Source organism: Chiloscyllium plagiosum, chromosome 35, assembly GCF_004010195.1.
Source record: "Chiloscyllium plagiosum isolate BGI_BamShark_2017 chromosome 35, ASM401019v2, whole genome shotgun sequence".
In the NCBI taxonomy this organism is placed as follows: Eukaryota; Metazoa; Chordata; class Chondrichthyes; order Orectolobiformes; family Hemiscylliidae; genus Chiloscyllium; species Chiloscyllium plagiosum.
Genome location: NC_057744.1, coordinates 4,422,448 through 4,449,813, shown reverse-complemented (window position 1 = coordinate 4,449,813; position 27,366 = coordinate 4,422,448). Strand labels below are relative to the sequence as shown.

Here is a 27,366-nt window from a genome sequence, read left to right as displayed (position 1 = left end):
AAGAAACCTTCACGACTCACAAATGCCAAGCAATGACCATTTCCAACAAGAGAGAATCCAATCATTGTCCCTTGATATTCAATGGTATTATCAACACTGAATCCTCCTCTATTAACATCCTGGGTTACCATTGATTCAGAACAGAATTGAAACAGAAATACTGCTCTTACAAAAGCAGGTCAGAGGCTGAGAATTGTACAGCAAGAAACTCGCCTCCTGACTCCCCCAAAGCCTGCCCACTATCTACAAGGCACAACAGGAGTGTGATGTAATTCTTATCTGGAAGTGTGCAGCTCCAACAACACTCAAGAAGTTTGACACAATCTAGGACAAAGCAGCCTTCTGAACTGGCACCCAACTAACACCTTGAATGCTCGTTCTCTCCACCATCTACACTCAGAAGCGACATTGTGTACCATCCACAAGATGTACTGCAACAACTCACTAAGGGTTTTTGGACAGCACCTTCCAAACCCATGACAACTTTGATCTAGAAGGTCAAGGGCAGCAGATACATAGGAACACTGCCACCTGCAAATTCTCCTCCAAGCCACTTACCATCCTGACTTGAAAATATATTACCTGTTCCTTCATTGTTGCTGAGTCAAACTCCTGGAACTCTCCCCCTAACAGCATTATGGGTGCACTCACACCATCAGAACTGCAGCAGTTCAAGATGATGCCTCACCACCATCCTCTTCCAGGCCACAGGAGATGGGCAATGAAAGCTGACCCAGCCAGCAACACCCTTGTTTGATCAATGAATGACAAAAAGCAGAGTGACTCACTCCCACATTTAGATATATTTTGAAAGACTTCCGACCTTTAAACACGGTTCAGTGATCGTGTATTAAATACACAGTTCCATTTATTTGCTGTGTGAATTCATTTAGTTTCTTTAACAACCTCACTGGATTCACCTAAAGTCCACAGCATGCTTGTGAATTGTGGGCCTTGCTGATATTCTTGCTGGTCAGTGGTGCTGCACCCTTGGCTGGGAGGCACTGTACACTCTATTCTGTGCATGTTGTAATCACACTCTGCTCCTACCTTCAAGTTACTCGCCATCCCACATTCCCAACATATTCCGCCCACTCACAGCTACCCATGCAAAATGCCTCCAGCACATTTCACAAGTATTTAGATGAGCCATAGCCTGCAAAGTTATGGATCTAGTGCTGGAAATTGGGGTTAGGATAGATAGATGTTTGATGACCAACGCAGACACGATGTGCCAAAGCGTCCTTTCCCATGCTGTATAATCTCCACGACTTTTTATGACAGCAAGATGCCATTCTGCCCCTCATATCCATGTCAGTCCTAAAGAAAGAGCAATCCAGCCAAATTGCACAGCTCTTTCTTGATTTATGACAGTCAAGTACCTTTTAAAGTACTTTTTAAATGTAATGAGGGTAGCTGTAAGCATCACCTTTTCACCCAGTGAGCACCAGACACCCACCCACCACTGGGTGGAATGATTTCACTTCCATTATCCACTGGCCTTTCCACCAATTGCTTTAAAATCTATGACTGCAGGTTTAGACTCCCATGCAAATGGTGATAGGTCTTTCCTACCCACTCTATCTAAGTCTCTCATTGTTTTAGATGACTCAATTAAATCACCCATCAGTCACTTCTGGTCTGAAGCAAACATCCCCAACTTGTCCAGACTGTCGTGAGTTTGAGAAGATTTGTAGCTCAGGTTGGGGTTCTGGATATAGGTTTGCTCACTGAGCTGGAAGGCTCATTTTCAGATGTTTCGTCACCATACTGGAAAACATCATCAATGAGCCTCCAGATGAAGCTTCATTCAGAGGCTCACTGAAGATGTTACTTAGTACGGTGATGAAACGTCTGAAAATCAACCTGTCCAGACTCTTCTCAGACCTAAACCTCTCCATTCCTGGTCACATCTTGTGTCAATCTCTTTTATATCCTCACAGGTCATATCCTGCCTGTAATTTGTGACCAGAACTATATGAAATACAGTACTGTAGCTGCAGAGTTGGTAAGTGTGGTGCTGGAAACACACAGCAGGTCAGGCAGCATCCAAAGAGCAGGAGAGTAAAATTTTGGGAGTAAGCCCTTCATCAGGAATGTGCCCAAAACATTGACTCTCCTGTTCCACAGATGCTGCCTGACATGCTGTGCTTTTCCAGCAGCACACGATTCAACTCTGATTCTCCGGCATCTGCAATCCTCATCTTCTCCCAGTGCTGTAGCTGCGGCCGAACTGATGTTTCCTACAGTGCAATCTCCCTTCTCCAGTGTTACATGTCTTGTCTAATGATAACTCAAGAAGGCAGAATACTGAAGATGTTGGAAATCTGATGCAAAGACAGAGAATGCTGGTCAAACTCAGCAGGTCTGGCAGCAACTGTGGAGAGAGAAACAGAGTTAAATGTTTCGAGTCCAGTATGACTCTGCTGAACCAATTCTAAAGAAACATTATACCACACTTGAGATATTAACAAATAATAAAACTTGCAACCCCAGACTTGGAATTCCGTGTTGAGAAGATGAGAGTCAACGCCACTTGCCAAGGTATTTGCTGCTCCCCTATTATTTACCATCTGTCTGAAATTAAATTACTGACTTCACTTTCTTTTAATTTGTCTTTTATTACCCCGCAATAATTTTTTTATGCAGCCTCCCACTCCCCACTTATTGGCACCCTGCATGTCAGTTGAAACAGAAGTACTGCACCTATAAAAGCAGGTCAGAGGCTAAGAATTCTATAGTAAGTCACCTCCTGACTCCCCAAAGCTTGTCCAGCATCTACAAGGCACAAGTCAGGGGTGTGTTGGAAAACTCCCCACTTGCCTGGATGAGTGCAGCTCCAACAACACTCAAGAAGCTTGACACATCCAGGACAAAGCAGCCATCTCAATTGACAGCCCATCTAAAACCTTGAAAGTTACCCACATCACCAATTCATTAGGTTAGCCCAGTCTGAGAAACAAAAAGAGTTTCCGTTTTCAAGAATGAATCAGTTTTTGGTCTGCATTTGTTGAGGGCCCCCTTGACAATCCAAGGATAGACCAACCAGCAGCAACCATGAGCCTGACCCTGATCCAGTCCAGTGGCACTTTACCTGATACCATCACATTGAGCCAATCCCTCCAGTTGTAGCTGTGACAATTAGCAGCCAGCCATAACTGCCTCTCAGTCAGTTGTCTGAGGGCAGGGGGAAGGACATTGATGTGAAGGCATTACACATGCAGAGAAAATGTTTCCACTTCTGTGGGGAAATCCGAAAGCATCATAAGTATTGGTCAGTTGCTGATACATCCAATGGGATCTTCAGGAGAGATTTCTTTTTAACCTAGAGAGTGATGAGATTGCAGAACACAGCCAATGGTTGAGTTGAATGGTGCTGTTGCTTTTAAGATGCAGCTTGGTAAACACGAGGCAGAAAGTAAAATGAATTGTTGAAAGGGAAAGGTGCTGATGATAGGTCATTGAACTGAAATATTAACTTGCTTTTTCTCTCCACAGATGCAGTGAAACCTGGTGAGTTTTGCCAGTACATTCTGCTTTTTCTATTTCAGATTTCCAGCTGCAGCAATATTTTGCTTTTGCATTATTGTCAAAGATTCATTTTTAGTGAAGGGGCTGCGGCTTTAGCTCAGCTGAGCTACCAGTCTAATATCCTCTCCATCTTCTCTGTGGTATCAAATAAAAACAGAAAATGCTGGAGAAACTGAGCAGCATCTGCAGAGAGAGAAACAGTTAACAATTCAGATCAATGACCTTTCATCAGAAACACTAACTCGGTTTCTCTACACAGTTACTGCCAGACCTACTGAGGTTCTCCAGCACTTTTTGTTTTTATTCCGGACCTCCAGCATCTGCGGTAATGTTGCATTAGCATCTGGATAAAATTTTCCGACTCCATTGATGCCTCAGCCCAACCTGCTGATAATATCCTTGTCCACCAGACTGGTGCTATTGCCTCCAGTCTGTATTATTCCAACACTGGTCCTGGATCGTAACAGATTTCCACCCTCCATCAACTGGAGCTTATCTAAAATTCTGCTGGCTATGTATTGGGCGGCACGGTGGCACAGTGGTTAGCACTGTTGCCTCGCAGCGCCAGAGACCCGGGTTCAATTCCCGCCTCAGGCGACTGACTGTGTGGAGTTTGCACGTTCTCCCCGTGTCTGCGTGGGTTTCCTCCGGGTGCTCCGGTTTCCTCCCACAGTCCAAAGATGTGCAGGTCAGGTGAATTGGCCATACTAAATTGCCCGTAGTGTTAGGTAAGGGGTAAATGTAGGGGTATGGGTGGGTTCGCTTCGGCGGGTCGGTGTGGACTTGTTGGGCCGAAGGGCCTGTTTCCACACTGTAATGTAATGTAATGTAATGTATCCTAATTCACATCAAGTTATCTTCAGCTCTGTTTCCAGTTGGGTTTAGAGGTCTCTTCCTCATGTTCAAATCTCTCCGTGGTCTCCTCTAATATACCCCCTTCCCTCCACAATCCAATCCCCTACATTAACAACCTCCTCCTGCCCTTCAAGAACTCAGAGTCCCTGCAATTCTGGCCTCTTGAGTGTCTTTAATTTCCTTCTGCCAACACTTCCTGTATTCACTCAGCCAGCCTCCCACATCACCACCACTGCACCCTGGGTATGCCCTTGTCTTCAGCTGCCTGGGTCTCTTGCTGTATAATTTTCAGCCTATCCCTTTCTTTCTGGTCTCACTTAGAATTGGAAAGTTCCTTTCTGCTGCCTCTACCTTGTAATGGCAGGGACTGGGCTGAACAGAATGGTGTAACTGAGAAGTGTTGGGTAAATTCATTGCCACTGGTCTTCCTTATTGGGATAAGTCAACACTATTGATAGCAAAAGAGGCAGGATCCCCACATGAAGTCTTCAGTAGATGAACAATCTTATCAATCTTGATAAGCAGAATAAGTTTATTTTTTGGTACTTAATAACAAGTAACATTACATTGAGATCTCTTGTGGAGCCATCAAGCTTAACTTAAGTGTAAGTGAATATTACTGTTAGAGCTACACTGACTTAGAACTTGAACAGCTTAAATCGAACTGAATACTGTAATACGCTACTTCGACAACGGATTCACTCATTCCAATAATAGTCCTTTATACATATTCTCACTCAATCTGTTTATGGATATTGTTACACTGGAACAGGTGGGACTTGAACCCAGGCTTTATGACTCAGAGGTAGAACCCTTATGGATGGAAGTTATTTTGTGATGTTGGTTACTCCCTTCAGGCATTAACTCCCTTATAAACTAGCTGTCTGCTTTCAGATACTCCCAAAAATGTTTCTCTTCATCTGTCTCCTCATGCAATTCATTGCCAGACTCTCTTAGGAAGTACTCCTGTGAAAAAAAGCCACAGGACAATTTCTTTACTGCTTTTTATATAAATATAAATATAATTTATCATCATTTAAAGTGTCTGGTGAATCTTGAACGCGCGTGCTAATTATCCTTTCCCTGCTGCAGCCACTCACAGGTAGATATTGAATAGGTGTGGCAGGATGTTCATCATACAAAAGCAAACTTTTCACGTCAAACTAGTTCATCAACTTTGATTCAGCTGTAGCCCAGGCTAGCAGCCACCTCTTTCCTCAGTCAGAGCACATTCTACAACTTGGACAATGCGGGACAAGACTCTGCAGTTCCTGAGCTTTACGTGAACCCTTAGAAGTGTTCGAGCTGCTGGGACTGACTCTGAAGCTGTACCCTCAGGTTTAACAGACAACACAACCTCAGGACTTCAGGAATGACTTCATACCCAGTAGGTGACTATGCTTGATCTGGGGTCTGACCACAGTGATCGTAATATTCTGTTTTTGAAAACAATGCTTTACTGTGAAATTCAGGAAGGCTTTGAAATGCATAATTTCTGGATTAAGAATTCATGGGGAGATTCCTACTAACAGGAGAAGTGTTCAGTCTGTCATAGTTCAATAAAGCAGGAACTGGTGTAATAAATGTAGGTGAATAGAGTTAAATATAACAGAGTTTGGACACAGGTCAGTGTCTGTGATAGAGAAGAGAGTTTGTTATTCCTGCATGGAATGTGGCTGTTGTTGGTTAGGCCAGCATTTGTTTCATTTACCTAATCGCCTTGAACCGACTACCTCAATCAGCTCTTTTCAGAGGGCGTTATTAATAGTCAAATATATTGCTGTAGGTCTGGAGTCGCATGTTAGCCAGAGCAGGGGAGGATAGCAGATTTCCTTCCCTAAAGGATATAAGTGAATCAGATTTTTAAAAAATATATTCATTAATGGGATATGGGTATTGCTGGCTAGGCCAGCATCTTTTGATTATCTCTCATTTTCCTGCAGAAAGCGATGGTGAGCTGCCTTCTTGAGATACCACAGTTCTTGAATTATGCATAATTCACGATGCTGTTAGTGAAGGCGATCCAGATGTTTGACCCAATAACAGTGAAGGAACAGCAAACTTCACCAAAGATCCTCAGACAGCACCTTCCAAACCCACGACCACTTCCATCTGGAAGGACAAGGGCAGAGGTACATGGGAACACCACCCCCTGCAAGTTCCCCTCCAAGCCCCCCACCATCCTGACTTGGAAATATGTCGCCGTTCCTTCTCTGTCACTGGGTCAAAATCCTGGAATTCCCTCCCTAATGGCATTGTAGGTCAACCCACGGAAGGTGGACTGCGGCAGTTCAAGAAGGCAGCTCATCATCACCTTCTCAAGGGGCAACTGGGGACGGGCGATAAATGCTGACCCTCAAATACTTTAAAAAGTCATGGCCAAGTCTGAATGGTATGTGGCTCAGAGAGGAACTTGTAGGTAATAGTGTTCTGCTGCCCTTGTCCTTGGTGTTGGAGCTGGCAGTATAGAAGATGCTGGAAAAGCTCAGCAGGTCAGGCAGCATCCAAGGAGCAGGAAAATTGTCGTTTTGGGCAAAAGCCTTCCTGATGCTGCCTGACCTGCTGTGCTTTTCCAGCACCACTCTGATCTAAACTCTGATTTCCAGCATCTGCAGTCCTCACTTTTGCCAACTCACAGATTCGACAACTCACAGAATGAGAGAATTGTTACATTGCAAAAGGATGACATTCAACCAATCATGTCTGCAAGGGAACAAAAATCACAGGCTCCAATGCCGCTTCTGGTCTGGACCTCCAGCCCCCCTAGAGTCTCACACACCAGTCATTGGATCCTGATAGAAATCTTGGCACCCTGGGCCCACCCATCTTCACCTTCCCTCAGTGTCATTCTCCTGTCCTTTCCCATAATACTGCAGATTGGTTTGAATTAAATAACTAGCCAATGCCCTCTTCAATGTCTCACCACACGTCCAGGCAATGTAGACAAGACCCAACCCACATCTTGTTTGAAAATGTTTCTTCTCACACTTGCTTCTTATCCAGGATCTGTCCTTATGCTCTGTTTATGTGCAGAATAGTTGCTCCCTGACCGGTAGTTTTAAGGTCACCAAACTTGAGACTAGCTCATTCCAGACCTATTCATTAAATTCAAAATCTATTAGTTGCTATGGTGGGATTTGAGCTCACACTCCCGGGGCATCATCATCGTTATTGTCGGCAGTCCCTCACCGATGAGCATGATGCTCTTCCACTCTCAGGGTGAGTCCATAGGTGGCTGTACAAACCAAAAAAGGCTACTGCAGGCTCTGTTGCATTTGGGGCAGATGGTGGTCATGGGAACGGGGTGGCTGGGACATTGGTGTCGCAGCATGTTCCTTTTGCTGTCTTCAAGTGGCTTCCATTTTTTCACAATGATAAAGTTTGAGGTGTCCAGTGCTTTCCCGAATACTCCTCCTCTACTTTAGTTGGTCTTGGGCCAGTGATTCCCAGGTGACTGTGGGAATGTTACACCCCTAGGGCATCATCCTGGGTGTCACAGGAATGCTAGTCCATTGACATAACCAATACATTGCATGGTAGAGAAGGACTGTGCTCTTAAGAATGTCTGTGCTCAGGAGAGTGATTGCGCACATAGGTTGGGTCCCTAAGCTTCACCAGATTTATACATCACTGTTGGGAATTTTACTTTAAATCCATTGTTTGGGCTTTCACTTAACATATTGGATGGGACACCATGACTTGTTCTTATCATGGGGCCCACTGGCTCCAGGACAGACCTTACCGCCTGCACATTTAAATCGCAATAATAAAGATCAAGAGATTTGGTCTCCTCATTTCAGTTCCCCATGATCTCAAACCTTCAGCTTTCATTTCTGACAAACTGAGATGGGAATGGCGAAGAGAGGAGTTAAAAATTGAGGCCAATACACAGACTAACTAAAATAAACCTTACCCTAGATGTGCTTTGCTTTTGGGGAATTTGTGACATTTTGATAAACAAACAGCAAACTTGATCACCTGAAGACCTCAATTGTTTAGTTTTGCCAAAGAGAAAGCTGGGGAAACAGCTGCTAAATCAAACTTTTCAAATGTTGTCGATCAGCTCCCTCCTAGCTTCAACCAGTTGCCAATCTGGATGAGATTAGATTCCCTACAGTGTGGAAACAGGCTCTTTAGCCCAACCAGTCCACACTGACTCTCCAAAGAGTAACCCACCCAGATCTATTTATTTATTCCTGACTAATGCACTTAACACTAGGGGCAATTTAGCACGGCCAGTTCAGGTAACCTGCACATCTTTGGAGTATGGGATGAAACTGGAGCACCCGGAGGAATGCCACGCCAACACAGGGAGAATGTGCAAGCCCCATACAGACAGTGATCCGAGGCAGGAATCAAACCTGGGTTCCTGGTGCTGTGAGGTAGCAGTGCTAACCACTGAGCCACTGTGCCAGCCTAGTCTTCTTCACTGTCTGACATAACTCATCAAAGTTCAACTGAGGTATTCAAGAAGGTTTTAGAAGATCATTTAGATTGAAATAAGGTGTAGGGGTATTGGGGAGAAAGCAGGAAATTGGCACTAGATAGTGTTTCTTATTTGAAGGGCTGGCACAGAACAACAGACTGAATAGCCTCATTCAGCACCATACTACTTCTGGAGTTCTGTAAAACAGAAAGAACAGTCAGACCTTCACAACCCATGGGACATCACCAAGTGCTTTGTGGCCCAACCAAATAGTTTGTTTTGAAGTGGCGTCACAGTTTAATGTAAGAAATATATTAGGAAACTCCTTCTATAGCTTTATTGTAATGGCCAGCCAGCTTCATTCCGTGATGTTCATTGGGGGATCAATATTGGCAAGACCAGATTCCCTGTTCTTCTCTGAATTGGTATCATGTGTTCTTTTACATCTGCCTGAGAATGCAGATGGAAACTTAGTTAATATCCCATCTGAAAGATGGTATTGTATCTCTAACAGTGCACCCTCCTTTAATACTGCACTCGTGTGGCAGCTGTGAGTCTTGTGGCCAAGTCCTGTTGTGGGATTTGAACCCAATCTCCACTGAAGTGAGTTTGGCACATAAGAACAGGAGACTATTCAGTATCTCGAACCAATTCCACCATTCACTGAGTTCATAAAAAGACTACATTTGATGATCCCAGTATTAGACAAATTTTAATCACTCTTCATTGTTGGTCTTGTCTACAGTGGCCTATTTTATTCCCTGAACCTTTCCATCTCTGCCTCTCTACTTTTAAGACACTCCTCAAAATCTACCCCTTTGGCCAAGAACTTGGTCATCTGTCTCACCATCTTCTCACTTATCTTGTTTGTTCATGCTCCTTTGGATTATCGAACTGCTACATGAATGCAAACTGTTAGCTTACAATGAAATTCAGAAGAAGTCATTAGGACAGAGTTTTAAGGAGGGCCTTAAAGATCATTGGGGGGGGGGGGGGAGTTTGCTGTGCGTTGTAGGTGTAGAGAGGGTGATGACGATTTAGAGGACCCACATATCTCAGGACAGAAACCTGTTTTATGCAACTGACTGCTAGTGTTTTCCTCATCCTTGCCATGACGAAAAGCTGGCTTCTGAACAATGGAGACTGACACACTGTTGTGTGAAGTTGCTACATACGACCACATAAATAGACAAAAGGTTTGGGATTTTTGCAATATCCCCAAATGTGGGATATTTGACTGCAAATTTATGGCAGTGGGTTCTGCATATGCACCATAAGGGGAGCTTGTGGTGCCATGGTAGTTCCCCTAATTCTGGACTAGGAGGCCTGGGTTCAAGATCCACCTGCACCAGAGGTGAGTCATAACATAAGTGTACAAGTTGATCACAGAAGATATCTACCCTTTGACATTAAAGTAGAACATCATGTACTGACAGGGGAGGGAACCAGGAAGGGAAGCATTTGACAAAGACTGTATATCTCTCATAAATGGGCAGATGTCAGATGAAATGACATCAAAAACATTGGCTAGTGTGACAAGTCAATCTGCTTAATTAGCTGAAGTCATGATTAGATTCCTTACAGTGTGGAAACATGTCCACACTGACCCTCTGAAGAGTAACCCACCCAGTCCCATTTACCCCTGACTGATGCACCTAATGCTATGGGCAATTTAGCATGGCCAATTCACCTGACCTGCACAGTTCTGGACTGTGGGAGGAAACCCACGCAGACAGGGGGAGAATGTGCAAACTCTACACAGACAGTGACCTAAGGCTGGAATCAAACATGGGGCCCTGGTGCTGTGAGGCAGCAGTGCTAACCACTGAGCCACCGGGCTGCCCAGTCATCTTGGGATCATAAAAAAAAATTAAATGCAGTGAATGTTGTAAATGAAAGCTAAAAATAATCAGCAAACCTTGAGAAATCTGTGGAGAGAGAAACAGGGATTAACATTTCAGGTCAAATAGGACTCTATTTCAGAACATTAAACTGTTCCTCCCTCTTCACAGATACTGCCAGATCTGCTGAGTATTTCTGGCATTTTCTATTTTTATTATTGGTTCTGGAGTCTTTAGTTTTCCATCAATTCTATGTAGAATCTTTATTGATTTGCAATTTCCAATAGGAACATTTAGTTCTTTACTTTTCTTTTATCATCACAAATGTCTACAAAGATTATAGAACTTGAGGGGTGTCCAGTGTAGGACATGAGTGGAGCTGATGAGCTTTCTGTGACAATTGTAATGGTTGCCATTAGGCAAATTTTTGATGTAAAAATTTTATTGAATTCCAACTTCACCACCTGCCATTGTGGGATTAAAGCATGTGCCTGAGAACACAATGTGAGTCTGAGATTCTGCATCTCTGGTCTGGTGATGTTACCACCACATCACTGCCTCTGTAAAATTGGCTACAAAGTGCTTTAGACAATCGTGCAGCAACACGTTGTTGTAGTAATGTAGGTCTTACCTATTTGTCATGAATGAAGCTGAAAGTGTGGGTTCTGAGATTAGGATCAGCATTCTGAGAGATATATTCAGTTGCCTTTGGGGCATCCTCTTGTTTCTGTGGTTTTGTTTTGCTTCCTTCCAGTCCCTATATTAGTGCTGTAGAGTCCGTGACTGAGTAAATGCCAGAGGATTTGAGTGCGGTTACATGTATTATAGCATTCCCTTAGTTTATATAACCTCCAACAATTTATCAAAGACAAAATGCAGCTTAAACAGTCTTAACAGTGTTTAATTAAGGAGTATAGAATTAAGGAGAGGATAGAGATTTGGATTACAAACTGATTAAAAGAGAAGACAGAAAATTGGAGTTAAGTATCTAAGGTTTGGAAACTGGGTCTCATAGGATTCAATCTGAGACCACCTGTATGGTTTGTTTATATCAAAAAGTTGGATACAGTAGCTGAAGGGTGTAGTTCCCAACTTGTAAGTTATACCAAAATAAGAGGCACAGTAAATCATTCTGAAAAATAAAATGGTTGTTGATCAGGTGAAATGTGACAAATATGCAATAGATAAAATTAAATGTCAGTAAATGTGATTGATACATTTTGTTTTAAAAATCAATAATTAATTATAACAAAAACAGAAAGTGCTGGAAAAACTCAGCAGGTCTGGCAGCATCTTTGAGAGACAGAGAGCAGAGTTAATGATCAAAGTCCAGTGACTCTGCTTCAGAACTGTCATTCGGTGCAGATGCTGCTAGGCTTGCTGAGTTTCTCCAGCATTTTCTGTTCATGTTTCAGATTTCCAGCATTTTAGTCAGGAAGTATACTTTGCTTGGAGGGGTATTAAAAGAGGAGAGCAAAAACAAAACATAAAGCAGCTGGTTTACAGGAATATCAAATTGGGTCAGGAATTGAGCAACTTCTTAATTTTGCAACAAATGCAGCAGAGCTGGCCATTGTCAGAGTGGGTCTTCAATATTAACGTTAGACCAATATTTGATACAGACCTGACCAGCAAGGTACAAACCTCATCTAACAAGATAAAAAGCTCCCATTTCAGGGGAGGTTCCTTCAAGTGGAAGATCACAGAGATTAAAGAATCGAGTTCATAGAATATTAAAAGTATCACCAAATCAAATAGATACAACCATTAAAGTAAACAGGAAAAATTTTGGAAGTTTCTGCAAAGGGAATAAAATATGGAATTGAGGAAGCAATGACAAATCCACATAAAATGTTCATCGGACACACGTGTGAACAGGTTTGGGTTCCTATTAGATGGTGAATGTTGAGGAATTAAGTGGCGGGGGTATGGTGCTGCACCCATTTACATGGGCAGTGCCTGGTCTGTGGAAATTCCAACACAGACATAACAAATTGAAGAGAATTCGGGGGGAGTTTGATCAAGTGTCTGGATTGCTTGTCCCATGACATTACCACTCCATCACCACACCTGTCAACTCCACACTGAATCTGCAGAAGCCACATGTAGCTGCTTTGTAGTCCTTAGCATACAGTCAATAATTATTTGGGGGGTACCTTTAAAATAGGAAAATATCACATAGGAGCATTATCAAATGAAATTTGACACGAAGCCAAATAAAGAAATATTAGGGCAGTTGACTAAAGACTTAATCAAAGAGGTTGGTGTTAAGTGGGGTATCCAAAAGGAGGAAAGAGGTAAAACATGGGGATTTGGTGACTATACTCAAATCATAAGCAGCTCAGGCAGGGACCCTTGCCTCTTCCTGTAGCTATAACTTTCTCCAGGCCTACAGCACCTTCCAAAGACACAATCTTGAAGGTAACAGATGCATGGGAACACCATCACCTCAAGGTCTCCTCCAATCCACACCACGTCTGGACTTGTAAATTAGATTAGCTCTATATCCCAGATATTGATCGGCTTCAAAATTCACCATCTATCACAATGGGATCTGAAGTAATATTCCCTGAAGATTGACACACTAGAAGAGAAATCGCTGGAGAAACTCAGCAGGTCAGGCAGCATCTGTGAAAGAAGAGTTGTTGTTTTGAGTTCAGTGATCCTTCTTCAGAACACAACCAACTGCAATTTCCCCTCACCACTACCTGATTTGGAAACACATCGCTGTTCCTTCAGTGTCACTAAGACAAGATCCTGGAATTCCCTCTCTAACAGCACTGTCAGTCTACCTGCACCAAATGGACTGCAGCAGTTCAAGAAGGCACTCACTACCACCTACCCCAAGGTCAGTTAGGGATAGTTATTTATTGGCGTACTAATCAGCGATACTTACATCCAGTTTGGACTTTCAAAGAACCTGCAATGTTTATTCCTGATTTCCTTTGCTGCATCATTGTGACACCACCTTCAGCTGCCTGTTATCTCAGCTCTGAAATTCCTTTCCTAAACCTCGCCACTTCTCTACCTCTCTTACCTGCTAAACGACTCTGCTTAAAACCTACCTTTTTGACCAAATTTTTATACACCTGTTCTAACATCACCAAAGTTAATGTGTCAAGGTGTATTTCATCACCCAGTTATACAGGTTCAACTTGCAGGTGCTAGATAATGTAAGAGCAGGTTGTTGTTTGAGTATCATATTTGCATAACCTCTTTGTATATTGCACAAGAAGTGTGGCCAATTTTCCTGTTAGTAGGTGAATCATACCTTGGTGTTGCCAAATGTAGTTAATTTTATTTCAGGTGGTTTAATTTCATGAACTCCCAATTCCAAATAGGCACACCCAATCCTCCCACCATCAGATTCACAAGGTATTGATACTCACAGCAATATGAGGAAACAACGAACTTATCTGTTAACTGATAGAATGTTTACTGATTGCATATGAAATAAAAATGATTTGAAAACCCCAATCTCAATGACTGCTTTAACTCCCCTTCTGCCTTTTGCTCAGAGTAGTGTCATCGAGATTAACCTTTAATTCTTTGGAGAAGCATCTCCAGGCAGAGTAGATGGGGAGAATCCTTTCCTCTTAGAAGCGTCTATAACCAGGGGACACAGGTAGGGAGTGGAAATTTATAAGGGATTTGAGTGAAACAAAATCACCCATACGGATGTGGGTATCTAGAACTCACTGCCTGAAAGATTTGGGGAGGTAAGAATTCTCAAAATATTTTTAAAAAGTATTTAGGCAAAACATTTAAAATAGCATAGCATACAAGGTTATAGGCCAAGGACTGGAAAATGGGATTAGAATAGAAGGGTGCCTGATAACTAGCACAGACATGATGAGCCAAAGGGCCTCCTTCCATTCTGTAAAATCTCTGAGACTCTCAGATCTGAGGCAACCTGGGACAGTTGTAGCCAGATTATATTCATGTAATGAAAGACTGCAACATGACAAGGTTTATTACATAAATATCTGCATTTTAACTATGATGCACAGAGCAGGGTGTGCCTACATGAGACAATGGGAGGTATCACTTTGTAGCTACAATATAGAAAGGCCATCTACACATGGAAGGTTGTGAATTGTTTGTCAGTGTTGTGGGTGTTCTGCTTTGTTTAAAGTTACTAATGTTACGCTGAGGATCCCTGAGGAGTTTGAACTCCTGGTCAAATAGCAGCAGGTGTAACCTTCTATATACCTGAGAATTTTGGAAACGTTTTACAGGAATGAACAAAACTGATGAACTGCAAGACAAGTGCTGGTCATTGACATCTGGCCTGGTTTGTTTTGTTTGAACCTACTTTGCTTTGGAAGTTATAAGGGACTTGGCACAGGATGCGAGGATCATCTAGTAAAAGGTCAAACCTCTCCATCTACTGTCAAAACTGCTCATTGCTGGTTGACTAGTGAACTCTATCAGTTTGACTCAATAACACACCCTGCACTGAATCAGGAGATTATGAAGTTCACATCCCACTTCTGTGATTTGAACGTGTAATCCAGGCTAACTTGGCAAGTGCAGTAATATAGACATATTGGAGATTCTGTCTCAAATGATGTTAAACTGAGACCCTGTCTCTCCTCTAAATGTCAGGGCACCCATTGAAGAACAGTATTCCCGCTAACCAGGCCAATATTTACCCCTCAATCAACATCTTTTCAAAATAAAAATGATTTGGTTGTTGTCACCATGTTGTTTCCGGGAGCTTGCTGTGTTCCAATTGGCTGCTATATTTCCTACATAACAACAACAACTTCATTAGCTGTAAGCTGTTTTGTGAAATGCACAATGTCAATTCTATGGTGTGGGATGTTGGATGGACTTGGGCTTGCAGAGAATGCAGGATGAGAGATGTCCAGTTGAGATGATAGTGACCTTTAGAGATGGGCATATGCCATCATTCCTTGGTCTGGCCAAAATGGGACTCCAGACCCATAGCTATGCGCTTCACTCTGAGTTGCCTTCTGAAATGGTCTGTCAGGTCACTCAGTTCAAGGGTAATTCGGGATGGAAAATAAATGCTGGCTTTGACAGTGATGTTGCCACCCTCCCAAATAAAGAAAGAAAAAAAAACACAGCTGCAGTTTTTCAAATCGGGATGGAGGTGGAACTGGATGTCTATTGTTCATAGAATCCCTACAGTGTGGAAGCAGACCATTTGGCCCATTGAGTCCACACCAACGCTCTGAAGAGCAGCCCACCCAGACCCACACCCTTATCCTATCCCTGCATTTCCCATGGCTAATCCACCTGCCCTGCACACATTGTTTTTTTTTAGTATGGCCAATCCAACCAACCTGCGCATCTTTTGACCATGGGCAGAAACCAGAACACCCAGAAGAAACCCACTGGGGGGCATCATGCAAACTCCACCCAGACAGACACCCGAGGCTGGAATCAAACCTGAGTCCCTGCCACAGTGGCTAACCACTGAGCCACCATACCACCCATACGATTGGTATTGGGTGTTGAATGTGATAGGTATTGGATGCTTATTCCATCTGAACTTCAAGTCAGGGTAGAATGGAAGAAAAAGTGCATGCATTAACATAGCACCTTTCCCAACCACAGCTGCTTTTCCATCTGTGAAGTGCTTCTGAAATGCAGTCATAAGTTGCAATGCCATAAGATATAGCAGACAATTTGTAACAAGCCCCCACAAAGAACAAGGGGTTAAACCCTCAGTTAATCTAGTGACATTGTTTGACGGATTGACCAGAACACCAGGGACAATTTGCCTACTCTGTTTCAAAATGATACCATGGTATCTCTGATGGTTCAGTATCTCAATTAGTGAACAGCACTCTCTGCAATTCATCACTCCCACAGTGTTGCACACTCAAGCTTCACCGAAATTTTCATGCTGTAGTTTCAGGAGTGGAACTTAAACTCATCCCCTGACCTTCAAACTCGGAGAGGCAGAATGTGTACAGGATGCATATGTATTGATTAATGACAGTGTGAGTTCCCTAACACTGTGAGCAGCAGTATTAAAGTGACCACCAGAGACCTGAGCAACAGTATTCAAAATAAACACAATTCCATTCTATAGAAACTTGACAAACACTCCCAATTTGTTTCTAAGGTCAAACCCAGAACAGCTAAATGTCCAACATACGTCAAATCACACCTTGTATAATAACTGGTACCTCCCTCCTCACTCTTACTCAGACCAGTGTTACTTGCTATAAATGGTTGACCTGTCATGGGTGTCACAGTGGAGACACTGTTTTAAGCAATTCATTTTAATATGAAAAGCATCTCACGCAGTAAAGGCATTTCCTCTGCACGTATTCAAGATTAGATTTCACCTGATTATGAACTATTCAAAAATGAGGACTGAGGTTGCAAATCATTGCATGATCAGCAATAGTATCCATTCTTAATTTTTCTAATTACTAATCAGAATGCACTGAACTAAACCTGGATTCACAATTAACCACATGTTGAATAATGTTCCAGACAATCCTACACTGGACTGCAAATTTGCCCTTTCATATACAGAATTAGATTAAGTCAATACTACTGGGGAGTGTTGCTGAACAAAGAGACCTTGGAGTGCAGGTTCATAGTTCCTTGAAAACTGAGTCACAGGTAGACAGGATAGTTAAGAAGGCATTTGCTATGCTTTCCTTCATTGGTCAGAGCACTGAGTACAGGAGTTGGGAGGTCATGTTGTCACTGTACAGAATATTGGTTGGGTCACTCTTGGAATATCGTGTGCAATACTGGTTTTCCTCCTATATGAAGGATGTTGTAAAACATGAAAGGGTTCAGAAAAGATTTTCAAGATATTGCCGGGTTTGAGCTATAGGGAGAGGCTCAAAAGGGTGGGGTTATTTTCCCTGGAGCGTCAGAGGCTCAGGGGTGACCTTATAGAGATTTATAAAATCATGAGAGACATGGGTGTGGTAAATAGACATGGTTGTGTCTCATCTAAAAGACAACATGTTTGTCAGTGCAGCCTTGTCTCAGTATTTCACTGGCTGTCAGCTTGGATTTTGTGCTCTATAGCGATTGGAACCAGATGGATCTTGTTGACCACCAGATCCTTGATTGGGGCTATTAACCCCAGTCAATCAGGATGTCCTGGCTGACCAATTTAGACAGGATATTGATTGCCTGCCCCTCTTCCGCGGTTACATCCGAGCCCTGGTGTCTCTGGAGAAGAAGCACATAGTGTCCACTAACACCCTTGAACTGTTCAGGGAGAGGTGTGCACCGCAGGGAGTGGAGTGTATTATTTACCCCTCTGACTCTATTTTGACTTAACCCCTGCCCTCCTCTTCACTGTTTGATCATGTAGCATTGTCCTTTGATGAGAAGGACACTGCTTGTCACTGGTCACCCTGGTGTTTTCTTCCATCCTCATGAATAAAGTTTTATGCACTCGTTGTTTATTCACTGTGTCTTACACCTGCACACACACACAAAAAAAGAAAAAAAAATGTAAACAGGGTATTTAGGAATCTCCTTACTTCAGGGACTGACTCTGAGCTGACTGGCCACAGCCAGTGTACTGTGAACAACTAAATAAAGGATGACTTGGCGAGGGGATACTGGCCTCTGTGCAGTTATTTTGTGCCCACTGTTTGGGGCAGGGAGAGGACCAACAATCTTTTGACCCAATGAACAGCTGCCCACCAATTCATGACTGGCACTGGGGCCTGTGTGAGGCCATGCTCACAGTCAGCCATGTTAACGAGCAATAGTGTGTTCATCTAACCTCTGCGATTAAAATTATAGTTGTGTCCATTTGTAACCAATCTCCTGTAGTCACTGAATGAAGATTCACAGACCATGGTTGCGATTTGCCTTTCTGAAAACACCACTTACACTGACTGATTGTTAGTGCTTAATGAGACGTGTGTATTAATTGTTGTTCATTACTCTAAGTTGCTGGTTTCCAGGGCAGCCAGAGGTAAGCAGATATTTACAGATAGTTACATTGCTGTTAAATGTCAGTGCATTCCCATCATACTGATTAGGCTCTAATCCTAAATGTTGCCTAGTCACTGCAGCAGTCATATCACCAGTTAAGCATACCTCTATTTCAAGTTCTCCTCAGTTTCTGTAATCTTCGGTAATCCTTCATGGCTAGATTGTGGAGCAAATCTTATGTGTGCAAAAATAATTTGAGTCATAAAATTCGTTGAAGTACGTTACAAATATTTTGACTTGAAATTTACAGGAAGTGTACTGTACAGCGTTTTAGGTGTCTTAACACAATAGTAGTATTCTTAATATTTAAAATATGCATTCCATGTCTGATATACAGCCAATGGGTACATCATTTCAAATTTAAAAAGACAGAAAATGCATGAGAAATAGACTTTTCTCTATAGACCATGATCCACGCTATAGTGCCCTAATATCATTTCAATAGTCTCTATGTTCAACATTGTACATTCATTGTTAGGCATACTTCTCAAAGAGTTCTACAGAACCCATCCCTCTGTTCACAATGCTTGAAAGGCCTGAGACAGCAATGTTTCTCCATTGTATCTATGAGGCATCTGTCCTAAGCTTTAGTGCATTGTCAGCGTGTTGTCCTGTAATTTGGAATGTGCCGAAATGCAACTCTTGGTCAAGGGTAATGCTTGCTCTGGAAGACTAGACATTTTGGGCAGAGCAAAGAGTATCTTTCATTGAGTTGATGGTCCCCCCAACTGCAGGTTATTTTCATCTCAGTGTGTGTCCTTGGGAACAGCCTGAGCATTCCAGAGTCCTGTGTCACAGAATGTAGGAATCTCCAATGGTCATGAGCCCCACCAGTCAATCAGTGTGAGTGTATCGTCATAGAATCCGTCAGCTTGAGGTTAATGAATGCTGTTCACTTGTGTTGATTCTCTTTGGGAACACTATTTTGTTCACAATGTATATTAATGATTTAGCTGAGGAAACTAAATGTATAATCGCCAGGTTTGTAGATGACACAAAGCTGGGCGGGAGAATGAGCTGTGAGGAGGATGCAGGAGGCTTCACTGTGATTTGAACCATGAGTGAGTGGGCAAATCTATGGCAGATGAGGCATAATGTGGATAAATTTAAGTTTATCCACTTTGACAGCAAAAACAGGAAAGCAGATTATTATCGGAATGATGATGGATTGGGAGAGAGGGAGGCGCGATGAAACCTGGCTGTCCTTAAACATACTCGCTGAAAGTAAACATGCAGGTCAGCAATGAAGAAGGTAAATGGTGGTTTGGTCTTTATAGTGAGGGGATATGAGTATAAGAGCAAGGATATGTTGCTGCAATTATACAGGGCCTTTGTGAGACCACGCCTGGAATATTGTGTGCAATTTTGGTCTCCTTACCTGAGGAAGGATGGTCCCTTTATGGGAAATGCAACAAAGCTTTACCAGGCTGATTCCTGAGACTGCAGCACTAAACTAACTAAGAGAGGCTGAATTGGTTAGGATTATATTTACTGAAGTTTAGTAAAATGAGGGCTGTTTCATAGAAGCCTAGGAAATTCTAACAGGACAAGACAGGGTAAACACAGGAAAGATATTCCTGATGACTGAGGTGCCCAGAACCAGTGGTCACAGTCTAAGTACAGGGGTAAGTCATTTAGGAATGAGATAAGGAGAAATTTCTTCACCCAGAGAGCAGTGAGCCTGTGGAATTCTCCATCAACACCTTGAATATTTCCAAGAAGGAGTTAGATGTGGTTCTTAGGCTTAAAGAGATGGGGTATGGGGAGAAAATGGGAGTGTACTGAGTTGGATGAAAGGCCAATTAGCAAACTCCTGCTCCTTTTTTTTGATGTTTCTATAAATTAATTTGACCTACTCGTTGACATTGGACCTGCATATCTCAAACTCTGGAATTTGCCATTAACAAAAACTGATCTCAAATATCTCCACGATCACGTCAAACAAAATCCTTTGCCATGAGTGAACAAGGAAAATATTTTACATTTTTCAAAATTCCAAACAAGGGTGCACTCTGAAGCTGCAGGTGCTGAATTCAGGATCCACCCAAAAAGACGTCATTAACGCTACCTCTCTTTCTCTGCTGTTACTAAGAATCATCAGCCCACAGCACCAAACGGTTTTATTTGTAAAACAGCCTCACAGAAGCTGAATTGGAGCGTGGAGAGATATCATTTTTCAAGGAGTAGAAGAAAGTTTATATTTTTAATCAACTTGTAATACCACGTGTTCAAGGGAGATCTGCACCTCGTGGCTCAGAGGTAGGGATGCAACCAAAACATCACGAGAGCTCTGGGCTGTGGTCTATGTGACTACATCCAAGATCCCAAATGGTTTCACAACCAGTTAAATCTTCTTGAAGTGCCATCATTGATGTGATGTAAGAAAAGTAAGGGTCAAATTGCCTACAATTAGATCTCACAAAACACGTAAAGTGTCAGATTATCTCATGTTGGTTTATTGGTTAGGACATTGGCATTAGCAGGCTAAAGCCCCTTGCTGTTCTTTGAAACCTTGCAATGGGGCCTTCTTACATTCACTTAAAAGGTCAGAAGGCTTCTGGCTGAATGTTTTTTCCAAAACACGTCACTTCTGAGAGTTCAGAACTCCCTCAGCACAGCCCAGGGAATGAGCTGAAGACACTGTAATGGGATGTGAAATCACAGCTTTGAGACCTTAGGAACTAACCAAATTATTTTAACCAGCTCAAGTTCCATTTACTTTCACTTGGTGAGTGTTTGTTTTACCATTGTAACCTTTCCCATCTCTGTTAAATTGAGCTGTGATTGGCTTTAAGGAGGTGACTTATCGAAACCACACTGTACCTGACCAGCAGCAATTGGTTGATGTTGAGGCTGTCCGTCCACAATTGCATAATGTTCGATTTTGTCATTAACATTACTCACCTTGCCATTCAAAAATATGCACAATTACTTACCAATATTTGCCAAGAACTACTTTAATCCTGACAAGTATGTGGCAACTCTTTGTTTATTTGCATCTTTCCATCAACAAGCCATAATGCTAACAAAAGGCTTTGTCCAGAGGCTCACTGAAGATGTTACCTAAGGTTGTGACAAAACATCTGAAAATGAACCTTCCAGTTCAGCGAGCAAACCTATATCCACAAAGGCTTGAATGTAGGCCATTGTCCTAGTATTTATTTGCAACCTCAATATTTTCCTTTTGCTCCTGGGGCACTTACAGTGAGTTGAATTATAACAACCAACTGCAATTTATATGGCACCTTTGATATCAGTAAACCTCCCAATGTTCCTTTCAGCAGATGTTTCCAAGCAAAACCACATAAAGCTTTAAAAAGGGAGGACTGAGAGAAGTGAGAAGAGGTTTAGCAAGGCAATAACTAAAGATTAAAGGTAATACCACCATAGTCCAACACTTTCATTAGAAAGAGATAACCGATGGGGAGTTCAGGCTCAGGGTCACCATGCCTCTAGCGAGGGCAAGGTTAAGAAGGCAGGACCTCATGGTGACCTTAGCCAATGTGAGAATTAAACCTGCACTCACTCTGCATCACAGACCAGCAATGCAACCCAAATTCCCTGTCCAGACCTCCTCTGTAATGCCCAGGCATCAACACCTTACATTGGGCAATGAGATGGATATCAGTGTGAGATATCATTCTGACAGGCAACACATTCTGGCACAATGTGTTTCTGTCTTGCAAACAAGGGCCCAATAAGAAGACATTGAGAAAGGTATCTTTTAAAGTCAAATATCATTCTTTCATTGCAGAATATTTATGAGAATTACTTGCCTGAGAACGTTCAACCGCCTGCAAACAGTAACACACCAGGACCATATCCTCCGCCACCTTATCCCAACCCAGGAGGATACCAGATCCCACCTTATCCTGGCACTGGATCTTACCCAACACAGCCATACCCTAATGCAGGAGCGGGAACATACCAACCCTATTACATTCCTTCTGCGGGCCCCAAGCATCCTCCAACTCAAGTCATCCAGAGTAATGGTAAGTTATTGAATATGGATGTGGAAGCACCATCAGTCTATTTGTGTGTATGTTAATCTCTGTGTTTACTTATCCACTGGACATTGGTGAGGCCACTTTTGAAATACTGCATTCAATTCTGGTCTCCCTGCTATGTTGTGAAACTTGAAAGAGTTCAGAAAAGATTTTCAAGGATGTTGCCAGGGGTGGAGGGTTTGAGCTGCAAGGAAAGAGTGAATAGGCTGGGGCTGTTTTCCCTGGAGCATTGGAGGCTGAGGAGTCACCTTATAGAAGTTTATAAAATTATGAGGGGCATTGATAGGGTGAATAGTCGAGGTCTTTTCCCCAGAGTAGGGGAGTCCAAAACCAGTGGGCAATGGTTTAAGGTGAGGGGGGATAATTTAAAAGCAAGCTAACAGGAAAATGTTACACACAGAGGGTGGTGAGTGTGTGGAATGAGCTGCCAGAGGAAGTGGTGGAGGCTGGTACAATTACAACATTTAAAAGGCGTCTGGACGAGTACATGAATAGGAAGAGTTTAGAGGGATTTGGGCCAAGTACTGGCAAATGGGACTCGATTAATTTAGGCATGGATGGGTTGGACCGAAGGGTCTGTTTCTGTGCTGTCATCTCTGTGACTTTATGGTTAGTGCGGGTGTGTAAGTGCATGTTAGTTTGCTAATATAAGTGCATTAGCCTGTGCATGAATAATTCAGTCTGTGAGTGTTTAATTCTATCATTATCATGCATTGCTTTAGACTACAAAGCAGGTAAAAATCTACCTTGCCACAGAAGATCCAGATTTGCAGAGTAAACCGTAACATATCACGACATCTGTGAGTGTGTAACTGATTGTGTGTGCACAGAAGTGAGTGCTGTGCTTAGGTGAAGTAAAAGCTGGCAACTGTGATTATCAATATATTTTTCTAAGCAAGCACATCTCAAAACCCATACAGAGCCTGGTGACTCCAAATGCATCACCCCACTGTAACAGCCCACTGTTTTCTGTAGGTTGCGTCTTTGTTTCCCACTTTAGCGTGTGTGGGAGTTACAGAATATTCTTGATGAAGATCACCCTTCGGAAGATGTGCTCATGAATGAAGTGTCCTATTTCTGGGATTTGCAAACCGAGATGTTCAGTGTGGGCATGTGTTTGTGGCTGGGAGACATTGAATGTCAGAAACATTATAACTCAAAACCAATCTTTCAGTCTCACAGTGAATTAATGCCACATACATTGTATCTTGCACTACTATCAAAAATTGACAGGTTCTCATTCCCCTGATGCACTCAGTGGCTAAGATGCAAAACAGATGATAATTATCAGGGAAAGTTGAACAAACTGGGGTGTTTTGGGGGCTCTTAAGGTGCAGTGCCCCTATCTCTAGACCAGGAGATCTAGGTTCAATACCTATCTGCTCTGGAGGTGTGTCATAACACCTCTGAAGAGGTTGATTTGAAGATATTCAAACTGGGTTCACTTCTTTTGAGATACAAAACTGACTAGCTAATAAAAACTGAGAATGCTGGAAAACTCAGCAGGTCTGTGGAAAGAGAAAGAATTACCATTCTGAGTCCAATAGGACTCTTCTCTAATGTGATCAGACTTGCCACGTTTCTCCAGCACTTTCTTTAGTATATGACTTTGCTTTTAGAAGAGTAACAGGTTACCTAGTAAGATTCTTAAAGGTTTGAGAGAGTTTGATAGATTAGATAGAGGGAAAATGTTTCACGTTTAGGTGAGGCCAAAATGATCATAAATATAAAACAACCAGTAATAACTCCACTTGCGGAGCAATTACTTACCTGGAGAGTAGGGAAAATATGGAACTTACTGTGACAGGAAGTAATAAAAACTGCATAACACATTTAATGGAAAGCTGGACAAATACATGAAGAGGAAAGGAATTTCTTAATAGTGGAATCTCAAAGGTAATAAACTGGAGATAATTGCCTGCCAGTGAACGTGCCATGGGCAGCACGGTGGCACAGTGGTTAGCACTGCTGCCTCACGGCGCCAGAGACCTGGGTTCAATTCCTGCCTCAGGCAACTGTCTGTGTGGAGCTTGCACGCTCTCCCTGTGTCTGCGTGGGTTTCCTCCGGGTGCTCCGGTTTCCTCCCACAGTCCAAAAATGTGCAGGTTAGATGCATTGGCCAAGCTAAATTGCCCGTAGTGTTAGGTGAAGGGGTAAATGTAGGGGGAATGGGTCTGGGTGAGTTGCTCCTTTTCGGAGGGTCGGTGTGGATTTGTTGGGACGAAGGCCTGTTTCCACACTGTAAGTAATCTAAATAGCCTTAGGGTAAATACGATTGGAGAGGTGAATGTACACCTCAAAGGCTGGTGTTGAGGAAATGTGTTTTGACTCCTGGGGCACTGGCACCAGTACTGGGGTAAATACTGGGCTGTAATGTTTGGATAGCCTGAACTGTGCTGAGACCAGATTTTTTGATGAATTGTATAACTACAGCAGGAGAGAGGAACAAAAGAAATCCTGTTCCAATGTTCCTATGAATAGGCAGATTTAGGTGAAGTAAGATGGAAGAGCAAAGAAGCTGGGGGACAAATTGATTTCTTCTGTGAAGTAAATTCTGTTGATGATTTGGAGTTACCCTCCATAGACATTATGGGTGAATTTCTGTGGTAATCTCCCCTCTTGTCCACTGCAACTTTATGATGCTTCCCAGGGTTTCTGTCCCTCCTATGTCAAATATACATTACAGACTTGGGAAAAGACCAATTGTGTTTTCAATGGATAGGGAATGGTGTGATTCCTTGCTGCATCACCATAATCATTGCTCCTTTTTTTGTCAGTCCCACACAGAAAGCCCGGAGGTATCTGTAATCCAAAGAGGAAGACTTACTGTTGTATCATTTCTCTCTTCTTGATTTTATCTGTGCTGGGAATTGGAGCTTGGATCATTTGTAAGTAACCATGGTAACTTGACCTGTTGGTGAGAATTGCAAATGTCAGTAGATGGCAAAGCTGCTAATGATGGTGGGGGCATTTGGGAAGGAGTTGGGTGTCAAATATAAAGTTTAAACACTCAATGAAAACTCAACCGTCACACAGATGCATTTAACAGGTACAGGGTGTCCTTGATTTGTGAATGCTCGTAGTTACGATGACAATCCCATACAGGGATGTAACTTTAAAGATCCGATATCCACCTATTTCCTATATATTATCCTATATTGTGTTCTGACTTGTGTATAAATCAAGCTAAGAATGGACTCAAGAATGGAACCTGTTCTCAACATGGCACTGCCTATACCCTATAACGGCAGAGAGGGATGGACTATAACCGTACTAACAGGTGTGATAAAATGTGCTTTTAACAGGGATTTGTTCTGTCCTGTTTCTCGAGCAGAGGGGTCTTGTAAACCTGGTGCTGAGATGTCTGCTCCATGGAAAGCAGAGTAAGAGAGCTTTGGGATTTTTAAAGTAGACAGAAGACAATGAGTGGCTCACACAGATCCAGGGATTTAGTTTTTCCTTTCGGTTGTTGAGTTGGGGTTTTGGGGTTGAAGCTGCTAAATACAGCTTCCTCTCTGCTGCTGCAAAAAGTTTGAGCTCTCTCTGTCTCTCTGCTGCTAGATCCATCTAGTTGGTGTTCTTTATCCTGGACTGGAGCAGATAGCAAGTGAGGGAAATCTGTTTTGCTGAATTTGCCTTTGGCAAGGGTGTGATTATGGAATGCTACTGTATTGGAAACATTGATGAGTTAAATAAAACATTATTTTGTTGAGTACTTTGATAGAGTCAAAGTTAAACTGTCTTTTCCTTTTGTATTCTAACCTCAGTGTAAGGATGAAGTGCATTTTGCTTTAAGCCTAGTAGCTTAACCAATCAAATCATATCTGGAACACAGCGCCTTACAATTTCCCTTAAACAAGATAAAAGTAAGGGTCTAGGCTACCTCCTGGATATATTTTGAGGGGGTTTGGTCTGGTCCAATACACAAGGGCCTTAAGTCTGTTCTACAATTCAAATGATCATACCTGATCAAAATTGCACTGACACCATTCATTTGAGCTCACATGAGCTGCCTGTTATAATTGTTTATGTGCAATTGCACTACATTATTTTATCCTTCTTTTGGGAACCATATGATGCTTGCTGTGAGAAATAAATTGACAAGGTGTCATCTGTACTTGTTAATGGAGATTTCAGAAACTCACGTCACGGTGGCAGTTGTAATCCGAAGAATTCCCTCTCCAAGGGCAACCCAGGGCAGGTGGTGGAAGAAGGCAGCTCACCACCACCTTCTCAAGGCCAGCTAGAGACAGACAATAAATGCTGGCCCAACCAGAGACTCCCACATCCCACAAATGAATATAGAAAAAACAACACTCTCATGCCAGACGGATATATTTACAGATAGGAGGAGGCCATTCAGCCATTCAAGCCCATTCTGCCATTCAGTTCCATCATCTTATCCGTGTTTATCTGCCTCTGATCCATAACCTTTACTGACCTCACCTAAAAATCAATCTCAGTTTGAAATGTTCAGTTGATCCTCAGCTTTAACAAATGTTTTGGGAAGAGGGTTCCAGGTTTCTGTTATGTTTATATGAAGATGATATCACAGCTTAAAAATGTGTTGCTGGAAAAGCGCAGCAGGTCAGGCAGCATCCAAGGAGCAGGAGAATCGACGTTTCGGGCATAAGCCCTTCGTCAGGAATGAGGAGGGTGTGCCAAGCAGGCTAAGATAAAAGGTAGGGAGGAGGGACTTGGGGGAGGGGCATTGGGAATGCGATAGGTGGAAGGAGGTTAAGGTGAGGGT

The 27,366-nt window shown here is 42.6% G+C and overlaps 1 protein-coding gene across 1 annotated transcript in view; it reads left to right on the top strand.

The window, feature by feature from the left end:
* Nucleotides 1–5,559: 5,559 nt before the first annotated feature.
* Nucleotides 5,560–27,366, top strand: part of LOC122540595 (transmembrane protease serine 2-like) — a 53,067-nt gene continuing 31,260 nt past the window's right edge. Inside the window, exons 1-3 of the mRNA XM_043676509.1 lie at nt 5,560–5,773; nt 22,364–22,601; nt 25,394–25,504. Coding sequence (XP_043532444.1) covers nt 5,759–5,773; nt 22,364–22,601; nt 25,394–25,504 — 364 coding nt within the window. The 5' untranslated portion in view covers nt 5,560–5,758. The remainder of the gene's footprint in view (nt 5,774–22,363; nt 22,602–25,393; nt 25,505–27,366) is intronic.